At 42.7% G+C, this 13,966-nt stretch overlaps 1 protein-coding gene across 1 annotated transcript in view; it reads right to left on the reverse strand.

Annotated features, from left to right (window-relative positions):
• Window positions 1-216: 216 nt before the first annotated feature.
• Window positions 217-13,966, reverse strand: part of plk4 (polo-like kinase 4 (Drosophila)) — a 29,967-nt gene continuing 16,217 nt past the window's right edge. Inside the window, exons 7-15 of the mRNA XM_057860475.1 lie at window positions 12,505-12,815; window positions 12,326-12,430; window positions 9,710-9,812; window positions 9,465-9,614; window positions 9,162-9,399; window positions 875-968; window positions 678-803; window positions 504-607; window positions 217-434 (exon numbers count right to left, since the gene is read on the reverse strand). Of these exons, the coding sequence (XP_057716458.1) occupies window positions 323-434; window positions 504-607; window positions 678-803; window positions 875-968; window positions 9,162-9,399; window positions 9,465-9,614; window positions 9,710-9,812; window positions 12,326-12,430; window positions 12,505-12,815 (1,343 nt within the window). The 3' untranslated portion in view covers window positions 217-322. The remainder of the gene's footprint in view (window positions 435-503; window positions 608-677; window positions 804-874; window positions 969-9,161; window positions 9,400-9,464; window positions 9,615-9,709; window positions 9,813-12,325; window positions 12,431-12,504; window positions 12,816-13,966) is intronic.

Raw genomic sequence — 13,966 nt, forward strand, 5'->3', positions numbered from 1 at the left:
TGGCGGCAGTCCTAATGGACAGATGTGGCCTGTGAAAAAGAGGAATTTGAGGCATCCGTCCAATCTCAACTAGCTAATCCTGTCACAAAACAAAAAAAAAAAAAGTCCAAATCTCATTACGAAGAGGGGAAAAAAAGAAAAAAAAAGTTTTCAAAGTTCATAGGTGGTCATCAAATGAGATCAAGCATCACAGAGCTTTGGGAACGTAATTTATAAAAATAAAATATTTTCCATAATCTTCTGTACATATTAAAATTGAAGACAGAAACCATCTTACGTACATAAATACAAGGATATTTACAAGAGGGTGAAGAAGTCGACGCTAATGTGCTTGTGGGTGACGATCTGACGTGTTGCCCGACTGTGCCAGGAAGGCGGAGAGTGTGCGCATTTTCTCCAGGATGTGCGCGGGAAACTTCTCGGTTTGCTCGTACCTAGACCCGACACGCAGGAGACACTAGGTCAGTATCGGACGCGGCGCACCTTGACGTGCCGTTCGTCACCTGGTGACGCTTCCCTCGGGAGAGGTGTACAGGATGAGCCCGTCCGTGAGCTGGAGCCGACTGCCGTCCAGGAACGCCAAACTAAATCCGCCACCTGCGGGCATCTGAGGAGACAATACGCGCATTAGAACGAGCGGCTCTGGCACGCGGTCCCTTGCCGACGGCGTCGATTACCGACGAGGCGTAGGCCACGCCTTCGATGAAAATTTCCTTGCCGGCGTTCCGCAGGACATCCTGACAGGCGGAGGAGCATTTACTCAGGATGGCCGAGGTGTACCCGGAGGTCTCGTCGTAGATCATCTGTGCGCGCGAACGTGTTTAAAAATGGAGATGAACGCGCATTCGTCGTACGAGGCCGGGATGCTACTCACTGAGGGAGTGATATGCGGAGGCCGTGGAGGAGAAACTCGACAAGGATGGGAGGGAAGCAATGATAACTGTGGAGAGCTGCGGGGCGCGGGCCTCCTAAAAGAGAATGCAGATGCATCACAATGTGAGCATTTTGCTTGTACTAGCATTTGTGCCTGAAAATAATTTGTTGCGAGTAGAGGGAAAAAAAGATCAGTCTTCCTTAAAGCGAAACACTACCGCTTTTGTCCACCGGCGCCGCTAAAATTGACCAAAACTGAAAAGTTAACTAGTGTTGCTTTAATTCGCATTTTGCTCCTGTAAAATATAAGAGATCTGAAGATGTCTTGATCCCCAATTTTTTACCTTACAACCATCATTAAGTTATTTTAGAGCTGGCAATTCTTACAAGTGCTGTGGGCCTTCAAATCAGGCTGATGATTGGAGGCGTGGCCAATAATCATACACAAAGTATTCACAGAGGTAAAATTCAACTTCGCCTCATCATTTGGAGCATATGAAACAGCGGAATTTCAATCGTGGTACAGAGGCAATCTTGAAAATTGAGTGCCATTTTTAAGATATTTTAACCAAGAAGGTAGAGGAAATTGACGATAAAAATGCTGCAGGATATGTTTTCTGGGCCTGACAGATAGTCCAAAGATATTCCGACAGCCAGTGTTTGCAGCAACATTGCTAGCAAGATTTACAGATTCCCGATCAGATTGGCTCAAATGCTTCCCTTGGCTAACGCTAGAAGACAAGCTTTTGTTATGTATAGTTATGGTCAAAAGTTTACATACACTTGTGAAGAACATAATGTCATGGCTCTCTTGAGTTTACAGTTATTTCTACAACTCTGATTTTTCTCTGATAGAGTGATTGGAACAAAAAACATTCATGAAGTTTGGTTCTTTTATGAGATTATGGGTGAACATAAAAAAGAGATCAAATCTGCTGGGTCAAAAATATACATACAGCAGCGCTAATATTTGGCAGCATGTCCCTTGGCCATTTTCACTTCAATTAGGCGCTTTTGGTAGCCATCCACAAGCTTCTGGCAAGCTTCTGGTTAAATCTTTGACCACTCCTCTTGACAGAATTGTTGCAGTTCAGTTAAATTTGATGGCTTTCTGACATGGACTTGTTTCTTCAGTATTGTCCACAAGTTCTCAATGGGGTTTAAGTCAGGACTTTGGGAAGGCCATTCGAAAGCCTTAAATCTAGCCTGATTAACCATTCCATTACCACTTTTGATGTGTGTTTGGGGTCATTGTCCTGTTGGAACACCCAACTGCGCCCAAGACCCAAGCTAATGACTTTAGGTTATCTTGAAGAATTTGAAGGTAATCCTCCTTCTTCATTATCCCATTTACTCTCTGTAAAGCACCAGTTCCATTGGCAGCAAAACAGCCCCACAGCATAATACTACCACCACCGTGCTTGACGGTAGGCATGGTGTACTTGGGGTTAAAGGCCTCACCTTTTCTCCTCCAAACATATTGCTGGGCATTGTGGCCAAACAGCTCGATTTTTGTTTGGTCTGACCACAGAACTTTCCTCCAGAAGGTCTTATCTTTGTCCATGTGATCAGCAGCAAACTTCAGTCGAGCCTTAAGGTGCCGCTTTTGGAGCAAGGGCTTCCTTCTTGCATGGCAGCCTCTCAGTCCATGGAGATGCAAAACACGCTTGACTGTGGACACTGACACCTATGTTCCAGCAGCTTCTAATTCTTGGCAGATCTGCTTTTTGGTGATTCTCGGTTGAATCTTCACCCTCCTGACCAATTTTCTCTCAGCAGCAGGTGATAGCTTGAGTTTTCTTCCTGATCGTGGCAGTGACAAAACAGTGCCATGCACTTTATACTTACAAACAATTGTTTGCACTGTTGCTCTTGGGCCCTGCAGCTGCTTTGAAATGGCTCCAAGTGACTTTCCTGACTTGTTCAAGTCAATGATTCGCTTTTTCAGATCCATGCTGAGCTCCTTTGACTTTCCCATTGTAGCGTTTGTGGGCGTTTGCATCCAATAAGCCCTATTTAAATGGCCTCAGAGAAGTCAAAATTGCTAATTCGTGTTACTGTATGTATATTTTTGACCCAGCAGATTTGAACACTTTTTCTGTTAACCCATAATAAAGTCATAAAAGAACCAAACTTCATGAATGTTTTTTGTGACAAAGAAGTATCTGTTCCAATCACTATCGGAGAAAAATCAGAGTTGTAGTAATAACTGGAAACTCTAGAGAGCCATGACATTATGTTCTTCACAAGTATGTAAACTTTTGACCACAACTGTAAATATTGCGAAGGGTAGAAGAAAACTGCGGTCAAGCCAGAGGGCGTTTGTGCTTGCGTGGTCAAATGAGCGCACCCTAAAATTGGCACACCCGCGTAATCCAAGCATTACGTTGAATGCATTCCAGCCAATCAGCTAGGCCAGGGTTCACTAAATCCGGACCTCGGTGACACTTTTCCTGTCGTGTTTTCCATGTGTCCCTCCTCCAACACACCTGAATCAAAATAATCAGGATCATCATCAGGCTTCCGGAGAGGCTGCTGATGACAATCATTTGATTCAGGTATGTTAGGGGAGAGAGACGTGGAAAACACGACAGGAAAAGTGGCATCGAGGTCCGGATTTAGTGAACCCTGAGCTCGGCAGTTGACTTGTGTTCGCGTTGTTCCCAACTCTTAAAAAACACTCTAAAATATACAACCATAGACTTCATAATGTATTGAAGGGACACGGGGCGCAGGGCCGATTCATAGGTGGCCTACAGTGGGACAAATAAGTATTTAGTCAACCACCAATTGTGCAAGTTCTCCTACTTGAAAAGATTAGAGAGGCCTGTAATTGTCAACATGGGTAAACTTCAACCATGAGAGACAGAATGTGGAAAAAATAAACAGAAAATCACATTGTTTGATTTTTAAAGATTTCCAAATTGAGTCACCTACAAACAAGCATGATTTCTAGCTGTCAAAGAGGTCTAACTTCTTCTAACGAGGCTCCAGTCGTTATCTGTATTAATGGCACCTGTTTTGACTCATTATTAAGGGTGTAACGGTACACGTATTCGTATTGAACAGTTTCGGTACTTGGTGGTCGGTTCGGAACGGAGGCGTACCGAACGAGTTTCTGACGTAATGTAACCCTTACTTTTTGAGGCTGCGAGTCGATCGGTTTACAGTTTCTTTGTGTAGATTATATTTACTCCGTATTCTCTACTATAATGAGGACCAACACGGTAGGACAGTAAGAAACGTTAACGGCGCGACAACGTGGCCGCCGCGAAAACGCAGTGAAACGCTGCCGTTAAAGTCAATCAGCCAATGCACACCAGCCGCTTTGCGGCCGTGTGTTAGACGCGTCCCAGAAGCGGCTCAACGCGATGCACGGGAAAAGAACGGCAGAGTTTATTATTTGACCCTCCTGCGTCAATACTACTAGCTAGCAGACCGGAAGTCACGCGTGTAAAAATACGGTGGATCCGGTTGATTTTCAAACTAATATGCAGTCGTAACTTACTTTTTGAGTCAATCAGATCTCTTGAGTGGTAGATCGGGGCACAGTTGACTTGTCTTTGTTGATTTACTGCTGTCTTCTCTGCTATAATAATAACCAACACGGCCCCGTGTTCAATACAAAACCCTCCTACTACAACAAAAAAAGTAGGAACTAATATTCACATAGGAACTAAAGCTATACAACATAAAATATACAATATAAATGACTACTACATCACATTTGTAAAATACAAACACATAATAAAATAACTAATAGCCCAATTAAATAAAATAAATTGAAATGAGCTAAAACACCTGTAATTAAATAATAAGAATAATAGACAGATCCTGCACACAATTAAATTTATTAATTTCTGTGTGGCGCTTTAACTTGAGAAAATCCAAAAATAAAGCTTTTGAAAACCGTTCATTAGGGGAAAAAAATTCATTGAGGCATTTCATTTGTAAAATACAAGTTAAAATCTTCATTGGGATTGCTTTTCTCTTTAGCACTGGACTTCTTTTTTCTTCTTTCTTTCTGAAAGAAAGCTGACCAATACGCGGGGTCTGAAAGGCAAATTGTTGTTAGATTATTATCTTTAAATACCCACTACTTTTTGAGCAGAATTCAAGCTTTGTATAGGCTACTGTTCCTATTGTTGAAAGCACACAAGTGTGTAATAAACAACTAGCACATTTATATTTTGCATTTTGTTTTCTTACTGTACCGAAAATGAACCGAACCGTGACCTCAAAACCGAGGTACATACCGAACCGAGAATTTTGTGTACCGTTACACCCCTACTCATTATCGGTATAAAAGACACCTGTCCACACCTGTCAGTCACACTGCAAACTCCACTATGGCCAAGACCAAAAAGCTGTCAAAGGACACCAGAGACAAAATTGTAGACCTGCACCAGGCTGGGAAGACTGAATATGCAATAGGTAAAACGCTTGGTGTAAAGAAATCAACTGTGGGAAATTTTTTTAGAAAACGGAAGACATACAAGACCACTGATAATCTCCTTCGATCTGGGGCTCCATGCAAAATCTCACCCCGTGTCGTCAAAATGATAACAACAACTGTGAGCTAAAATCCCAGAACCACACGGGGGGACCAAGTGAATGACCTACAGAGAGCTGGGACCATAGTAACAAAGGCTACTATCAGTAACATAATGTGCCGCCAGGGACTCAAATCCTGCACTGCCAGACGTGTCCCCCTGCTGAAGAAAGTACACGTCCAGGGCCGTCTCCGGTTCGCTAGAGCGTATCTGGATGAGCCAGAAGAGGACTGGGAGAATGTGTTATGGTCAGATAAAACCAAAATAGAACTTTTTAGTAGAAACACAGGTTCTCGTGTTTGGAGGAGAAAGAACACTGAATTGCATCTGAAGAACACCATACCCACTGTGAAGGATGGGGGTGAAAACATCATGCTTTGGGGCTGTTTTTCCTGCAAAGGGACCAGGACAACTGATCTGTGTAAAGGAAAGAATGAATGGGGCCATGTATTGAGAGATTTTTTGAGTGAAAATCTCCTTCCATCAGCAAGGGCATTGAAGATGAGACGTGGCCGGTTCTTTCAGCATGACAACGATCCCAAACACACAGACAAGGAGTGGCTTCGTAAGAAGCATTTCAAGGTCCTGGAGTGGCCTAGCCAGTCTCCAGATCTCAACCCCGTAGAAAATCTGTGGAGGGAGTTGAAAGTCCGTGTTGCTCAACGACAGCCCCAAAACATCACTGCTCTAGATATCTGCATGGAGGCCGAAATACTACCAACAGTGTGTGAAAAGCTTGTGAAGAAAACGTTGGCCTCCGTTATTGCCAACACAGGGTACATATCAAAGTATTGAGATGAACTTTTGGTATTGACCAAATACTTATTTTCCAACATGATTTGCAAATAAATTCTTTAAAAATCAAACAATGTGATTTTCTGGGTTTTTTTTCCACATTCTGTCTCTCATGGTTGAGGTTTACCCATGTTGACAATTACAGGCCTCTCTAATATTTTCAAGTGGGAGAACTTGCACAATTAATGGTTGACTAAATACTTAGTTGCCCCACTATCTCTGTCAAATCTGACCGAGAGGAAACACAAAGAGCTTTTTCTGTTGAAAATTCTTGTGAATAAATTCTTAAATCCCTGAATTCTTTATAGATATGGATGTAAAACAGTCCAGATTCTTGGTTAAAAGCAAAAACAAAAACATGCAGGTAGCATTTATTTTACGCAACTATTGCGAACAATGAGGCTAGTCAGTAAGGAAATTAGCGGCCGCCATATGTAAACAAAGAGCTTTTTCCGTTGAAAATTCTTATGAATAAATGCTTAAATCCCTGACTTCTTTATAGACCCTACTCACGTGACGTCACAGCCACGCCCCCGTGCCATGTTGTCCGGATACTAGTCATGTTAATGCATTAGCGCTTCGTAAATTCCTCCTAATATGGCGTGTTTTTCTGCTCGTTAACATTAAACAATCAAAATGGTGAAGTCGTGTGTGGCGGTCGGTTGCAAAAAAAGAGAAGATAGACGGAGAGACTTGAATTTTTACCGTATTCCGAGAGACCCCGAAGAGGAGACCGCGATTGACTGCTGCAATTCGACGAGAAAACTGGGCTCCAAACGACTACCACAGATTATGTAGTAGTCATTTTATATCTGGTAAGATGCATTTAATATATATTTAGAGGGTTTTGGGCTGACAACCACAATTAAGATCATTGCTAGGCTAATCGCCGACAACATACACGTATGTATGTAGTGAGTGCTATCGCTAAACCATATAAACATTAAAAGCCCTAGCTCCATTGACAAATGACATGAAATACATTAGACTTGACAGTGGATGTTAGCAAGAACAAAAGATTTTGAATTGAAAATTTCGTAACTCACCTTCCGAGCACAAGATTCCTGCCGAATTTTCGTGTACGAGGACGTGTTTCACCCAACCAGCAACGTAGCATTTATAAGCCTCCAAGCTCTTAAAGTTTTTCAAACTTTCGTGAGAATAGGCTGATTTTGTGTGGACAAGATAGTTGTAAATATCAGGATATCAGATGTCAGGCGAAGCCAGTGGGTCGAAAAACATCGATTTAGGCATCAAATACGGATCTGGCGAATGGATAAACTGAAGCTTTTCCACGTAACGCCTTTTATGCAACGGATCCAATGAGTTTACAGCGTCAGATAACACCGGGGCTTCCATGAATTGCTCTATAACTTGCTCGACTAATTGAAAACAATGAGAATAGGTCTGAAAAAGAGGTACAATATGGCGGCCGGAAACAGCGACACGCCCATTTTGTGACGTAGGTGAGTAGGGTCTATAGACCCTACCCACCGACGTCACAAAACCACGTGCTCGCTGTATGGTTCCGCCCACTTGTCCGTCATTTTGTCTCTGTATTAGCATTGGTTTCAATTGATCGAGGAATTTAAAATGCATTTCATGGAAGACCCGGTGCTTTCTGATGCCGTAAACTCACTGGATGTGTTGCATAAAAGGCGTTATGTGGAAAAGCTTCGTTCTATACAGTCGCCAGATCCATATTTGATGCCCAAATCGATGTTTTTCGACCCACTGTCTTCGCCCTGTCTGCCTGACATCTGCTACGCTGATATTTACAATTATCTTGTCCACACAAAATCAGCCTATTCTCACGAAAATTTGAAAAACTTCAAGAGCTTGGAGGCTTATAAATACTTCGTTGCTGGTTGGGTGAAACAGGTCCTCGTCCACGAAAATTCGGCAGGAATCTATCTTGTGCTTGGAAAGGTGAGTTATGACTACTACATAGTCTGTGGTGATTTTTTGGTGCCCAGTTTTCACGTCGAATTGCAGCCGTCCATTTCGCTCTCCTCTTTGGATCCCTCGGAATACGGTAAAACTTCAAGTCTCTCCTTCCATCTTCTCTGTTAGTGCAACCAACAGCCACACACGCCTTCACCATTTTGATTATTAATGTTAAGGAGCAGAAAAACACGCCGTAAATAGGAGGAATGTACGTAGCCGTAACAGGTTAACACTATGCTTTGACGGACAATTGGGCGGTACCATTCAGGAGAGCGGAGTTGTGACGTCACGTGGGTAGGGTTTATAGATATGGATGTAAAACAGTCCCGATTCTTGGAACAAAGCAAAAAAAAAAAAAAAAAAAAAAAAAAAAAAAAAAAAATTGCAGGTCGCATTTATTTTACATAAATATTACAAAGTATAATGCCAATGCTGTAGCGGCTAATTTGTCCCATTGATTTTTTTCACATTTCAAAATGCATGCATGGTACGAAAATTACCTTGTCTCCTCGAACAAATCACTTCTGAGACCATTCTCCCTGTTTGTATGCAGTACAGATGTCATACTTTTTCAACCTAAATCCGGCATTAGATCGCTGCATGTGACCGACTGCTAATAAATGAAGCGGAGTGTTGGGCAGCCCACCTCGGGAAGGTGTGACGCAGTGAATGGGGTATGTGTCATGTCAATACATGATGAAGTCTATGATATAACGCCACCATTGTTGAGCTTTACTTCAATCTTGGACTCAACTAGCGCCTGAGCCTAGCCTCAAACAATATATATATATATATATATATATATATATATATATGTATTTAAAAAAATGATGTTCTTAGTACAACAAAAGAACTTTTCTAGGAGGTGTTGATGGAAAGAGACTCACGAAAGAGTCAAAATGGTCACAACGACCCCCGTTTGATTGACTTGTCAAAAAGGAGACACGGATGAGCCAGAAACAAAGTCCCTTTAAGCGACGTGACATACAGTACCTTCCGCAGGTGATGGGGAATAAAGTCACTTTCTCATTCCCGGTGTTGCGCAGCCCCTCCACCTGCTTGATGGTGGCCTCCAGCATCAGACACGAGACGTGGCCCTCGTTCGACAGCCGGGCGTAGACGCTGCACTCGGCGCTCAAGCCGATCAGGCCCGCCTCGTCCTTCACCGTGTGCGACCTGCCGTTCTTCTCTACCACGCGGAGCAACTCCGACGTTTTGTGACTCTTTGTGCCTGCGCCGCGGGAGAAATTAGTTAAGCGACGTCGCCCGTGAACGGAGAGCGCGCCGGAGCCTCACCGTCATAAAAGCAGACCTCCAGGTCGGCGTCGGGGGAGTTCTCCATCAACATGACCTTTCCATACGAGGTGTAAATGCTCACTTTGGGTGTCTTTGACTTGACCAGCTGCACAAACTTGGCGGCGTACTGGTATTTTTTCCAGTATTTTTCTAACAGATGGAAAAGGCAAAGTCAAAACTAGCAGGGGCAGTCAGGGAAGGATCATACAGTATTTAATTGCTGTACGACGAACGTGACTTCTCACCCGGAAGATTCCCGTAGCTGCAAATGAGAGTATTTTCCGTTGGAGACGTCGGGCGGTCCAGCACCGCAAAGCTTTTACCTCTGCCGGGCTGCTCGATTGTCACCTGCGAGATAGCCGAGGTTTCATTGAGCAACGCACTAACACTGGGGTTTCTACAGCTGTCAACACAACAAGTGAAATTTAAAGTGACACTAAATAGGATTTTTTCCCCTGACAATTTTATGGTTTGCACAGGCATTTACGTTGAAAGTGGCCGCAAAAAAACCAAAACAAACAAAAACTTATAAAAGAGCCCCCCCCCCACCCACCCCCCCACCCCCAAGGCTCGCAACAGCTCGCTGATATTCAATTTTAAGTTGTATGTCATGTTAAGACATAAAATTACATGCAGCCAATGGTCAGTTACCATTTTAATATTTGAACAATATCCACATTTTTTATGTAAATGGAGGCTAATATTTTAGCTGGATTGCGCTGCTAACTTCAGGATGTTAGGTACCTCACTGCACTCCAAGAATTTTATTACAATACTTTGTTTTTGAGTGTTAAGTGCACATAATAAACATAGAGGGACAGTATGTCAGTTTTTGTAGGTAGGTATTTGTTAAGGATGCAACAATAGTCTGTTTTATATTGAACCGTTCGATACGCCCTCTTCGATTCAATACGCAAAAACATTCAATCCAAATGAAAAGCTCCCAAAATGTATTTTCCGAACTTTTTTTTTTTTGTCCGGCGCGCAGGCCAAGCTGTCCACTATGCCTTGAAAAAAAGAAAGCTCCTCCCCGCTAGCAGCCCCCCTTACCCCAAACTGGACGGGAGCTGCTTTTGTTTATGGCACGCGAGGATCGTTGCTAGCGAGGAAAGACAAAAGCTTAAGGAGGCGGCTTCAACGTTGTACAGATCCGCTGTACAATAAGTGTCAAATTAAGTGCTGTACTTCAGACTCGTCCTGTTTTTGATTGTCATATGCTGGTGTTGTGCAGTAATGAGCAGACGTGACTTCTGTGGCGTTTGTTAACTTTTTTAATGCTCCGACAACACTCGCGCACACATTAGATATCATCGTATGGCATTCTAGATGGGCTATGTTAGATCCCATGCCATTGGCTGCATGAGCCCAGAGTGATCATGGGACACGTAGTCCATACACTACATTGATGAATTAAAAACCGCCGTGAATGAATGGAAGTTAAGCTGGCCAAATCAATTCATACCAGTGACTATAGATAATGCTGCAAATAATGTTAATTCAGTAGGTGACACAGATGGACTCTGACCACAAATAGAATATTTTGCTCATGTGGTAAACCTAGCTGCCAAGACTCACTAACAGGCTGACCCCCCACCTCTTCAATCTCTGCAGCAATGCTGACAGCACTCCTGTAACGAGTCACATGACATTTTGGAGGGAAAATGCGAGCAGTACTCAATTTGGATATTTAGGGATGTACTTTTTTTTTTCCAAAGGGGTGTACTCACTTTTGTTGCCAGGGGTTTAGATATTAACGGCTATATTTTGAGTTATTTTGAGGGGAAAATAAAATTAACTATTATATTAGTTGCACAAAGACTAGTTTTCATTGTGTCAAAGTGTCATTTTGTCAGTGTTTTCCCATGAAAACAAATATCTGCAGAAATGCGAGGGGTGTACTCACTTTTGTGATACACTGTATACAGCAATCTTCATCATTCACAAATTAATTCCCTTAGCATTGAATAAACGCTATTATATGAATTAGTGCTGCAACGATTAATCGATTAACTCGAGTATTCGATTAGAAAAAAAAAGATTCGAATTAAATTTTGCTGCTTCGAGTTTTCGTTTAATTGAAGTGGGATTGTAATGGTTTTGTTTTGAAAGTGTTTGAATTTAGTTTTATTGATTTGGCTGGTTACAATGCCCTCTTGTCTGCCTCATTTCACATGCCTGAATCCAGCTGCTCCCTGTTAAAACCAACATAAGCAAAGTTTTTGTTTGAGGTATTTTTTTTTGTTTGTTTTGAATGCATTCATAATTTAATTTATAGGTATCTGTAGCTTTTTTTTGTGGGCATATGTGTTTGAACCATTTATTAAGAGCATGGTAAAAAAAAAAAAAGTTAGCATTTTATAGCATTTAAGCTAGCGGACTTTTGCTATGTAAATTAGCCAATTGTTCTTTTGTTGTTTTTAGATCCTCGTTTATTTATTTTTTTATACCGTTTGAGGATGAACTCAGGTATTTTAATTTTTCATGTTCCTTATCCGATTACTCGATTATTCGAACTAACTAGTTCATCGATTAATCGACTACTAAAATAATTGATAGCTGCAGCCCTAATATGAATACAATGTGGTCATGGTGAGTCAACCAAAGTATCAGTCCAAATTCTTCTGGTTTTAGTATCACAAAAACTGCCAAAAGTCCCCCAAAAAGTCGCAATGTCAGTTTTCTCCAATATTGTTCAGCGCTAGTAGAAACCTTCATTGTTCTTTTACACCAAAATCTTTTTCTCGACAATAATGTTTTGGGTATTCAACAAATAAACACATTTAGAAATGACTAAGACGTGTCTGAGACTAATAATTATTTTCGTCTAACGACAAAAAACACAGCGTTTTTAATTAACTCACCACTGAACCATCAGGAGATATCCGAAGGACCTCCGTCACCCTCTCCTGTCCATTTTGGCATTTTAAGAACTCCATGCACACCTCCCCCGTGTCCAAGATGCTCACCTGTCGGGAGGACACGTTTCCTTCAGTAAAGTGAACTTATCAAAAACGACGTCACGAAGTCAGAAAGTGCTTACGACGGCGTTTTTGGTCTTCTGTCTGATGGGCTTCAGTCTAGTGGTACACAGAGGCGGGACGAGCTCTCTCAACGTCTTCTTCTCCTTGACGTCTTTGACGGCGGGCGGCTGGGACCAGGGGTAGCCGTGAAGAGGTCGGAGGTGGGCTCCGGGTACCTTCTCTCCTTGGAAGACATCCGGGCCGGCGGCGAGGAAGCCGCGCAGGCTGCCGTGGGGGTCAGGGACCCGGCCCGCGGGCGTTTCAGTCCACGAGCCGTGTCCGGCGTCGCCGCTGCAGTGAGCGCTCCGGTCGACGGGCCTCCGACCGGAACCTGATGAGGAAAAGATTATATTTGAGAGGATTTGCTTGAGCTGCCACTATAAAGCGTGTATTTAAAGCTGCTGCTCTTTGGTGCCGAAGTTTATGAAGGTGAGCCCGGACGAGATTAGGTTTGTTTTGCCCTCAATATAGACTTTAATGCTGCAAAGATTAATTTATTAGATCGAGTATTTCGATTAGAAAAAAGCTTTGAATATAATTTTGGTGCTTCGAGGATTTGTTTAGAGTGACGTTGTCATGGTTTGTTTTGAAAGTTGCATTTAAATTTCTTGATTTGGGTCGATTCACTGCCCTCTAGTAACAATAGTGAATATGCCCTAACTCGACTAACATGGCTGAATCCTGCTGCTCTTCGTTAAGACCAACATAAGGCAGGGGCTCACAGTATAAATGGCCCGGACGTACTTTTAAAACAGTCAGGGCCACCAGAATGTTCCACCTGGCCAGTAAAAATAATGCGTCGTTTAAAAAAACAAAAAACAAAACCTTATTTCACATTCATTCCCAGTGGTTCCGTGTTAGAGCTGGGCGGTATACCGAAAATTTACCGTTACAGAAATTCTTCACGATAACCGACGTAATTTTGACCATAAAACAAGAAAATATAGTCTTTTCATCCTGCTTTGACTGTGTTGTTCGGCTACGTTCATGCCCCTTTAAGAAAGGTACCAGTGTGCTTACGTATGGAGTCACGTGGTTATCAGGTACTCAAACAAACAGAAGCCCGGTAGGCTAACGCTAGCGGCTAACGCTACAAGCAAACGTGATGAAGTCAGGCTTAAGGGAGCTTCACCAAACTTTCACCCGACATTAAGTACTAGTAGACTCTTGGTGTCCTCCAGACGGACTTTCACCCGCTTTCCTCCCTGGTTCTCACGATTTCAGGAGCGTGTGCTTTCAGTGCTTTCTACTGGTAGCCAGGCCACAGGCTAATGCTAGCGGCTACAAGTGAATGTGATGGATTCGGACAGCGACTCTAACCTTGTTCAAACGGCTGAACTCAGTCTTTTTGAGTGGATTGTGCACGGACTGCGTCTAGCAATTAGTATGTCACGTTTGATACGGAACGTGTGGGTTCATGTAGGCACACTCTTCGTGGTAGACAAAAACTCATAAGACTTGTGCTCTTTTGGGCGAAGCCGT

Source organism: Corythoichthys intestinalis, chromosome 15 (assembly GCF_030265065.1).
Source record: "Corythoichthys intestinalis isolate RoL2023-P3 chromosome 15, ASM3026506v1, whole genome shotgun sequence".
NCBI classification, from domain to species: Eukaryota; Metazoa; Chordata; class Actinopteri; order Syngnathiformes; family Syngnathidae; genus Corythoichthys; species Corythoichthys intestinalis.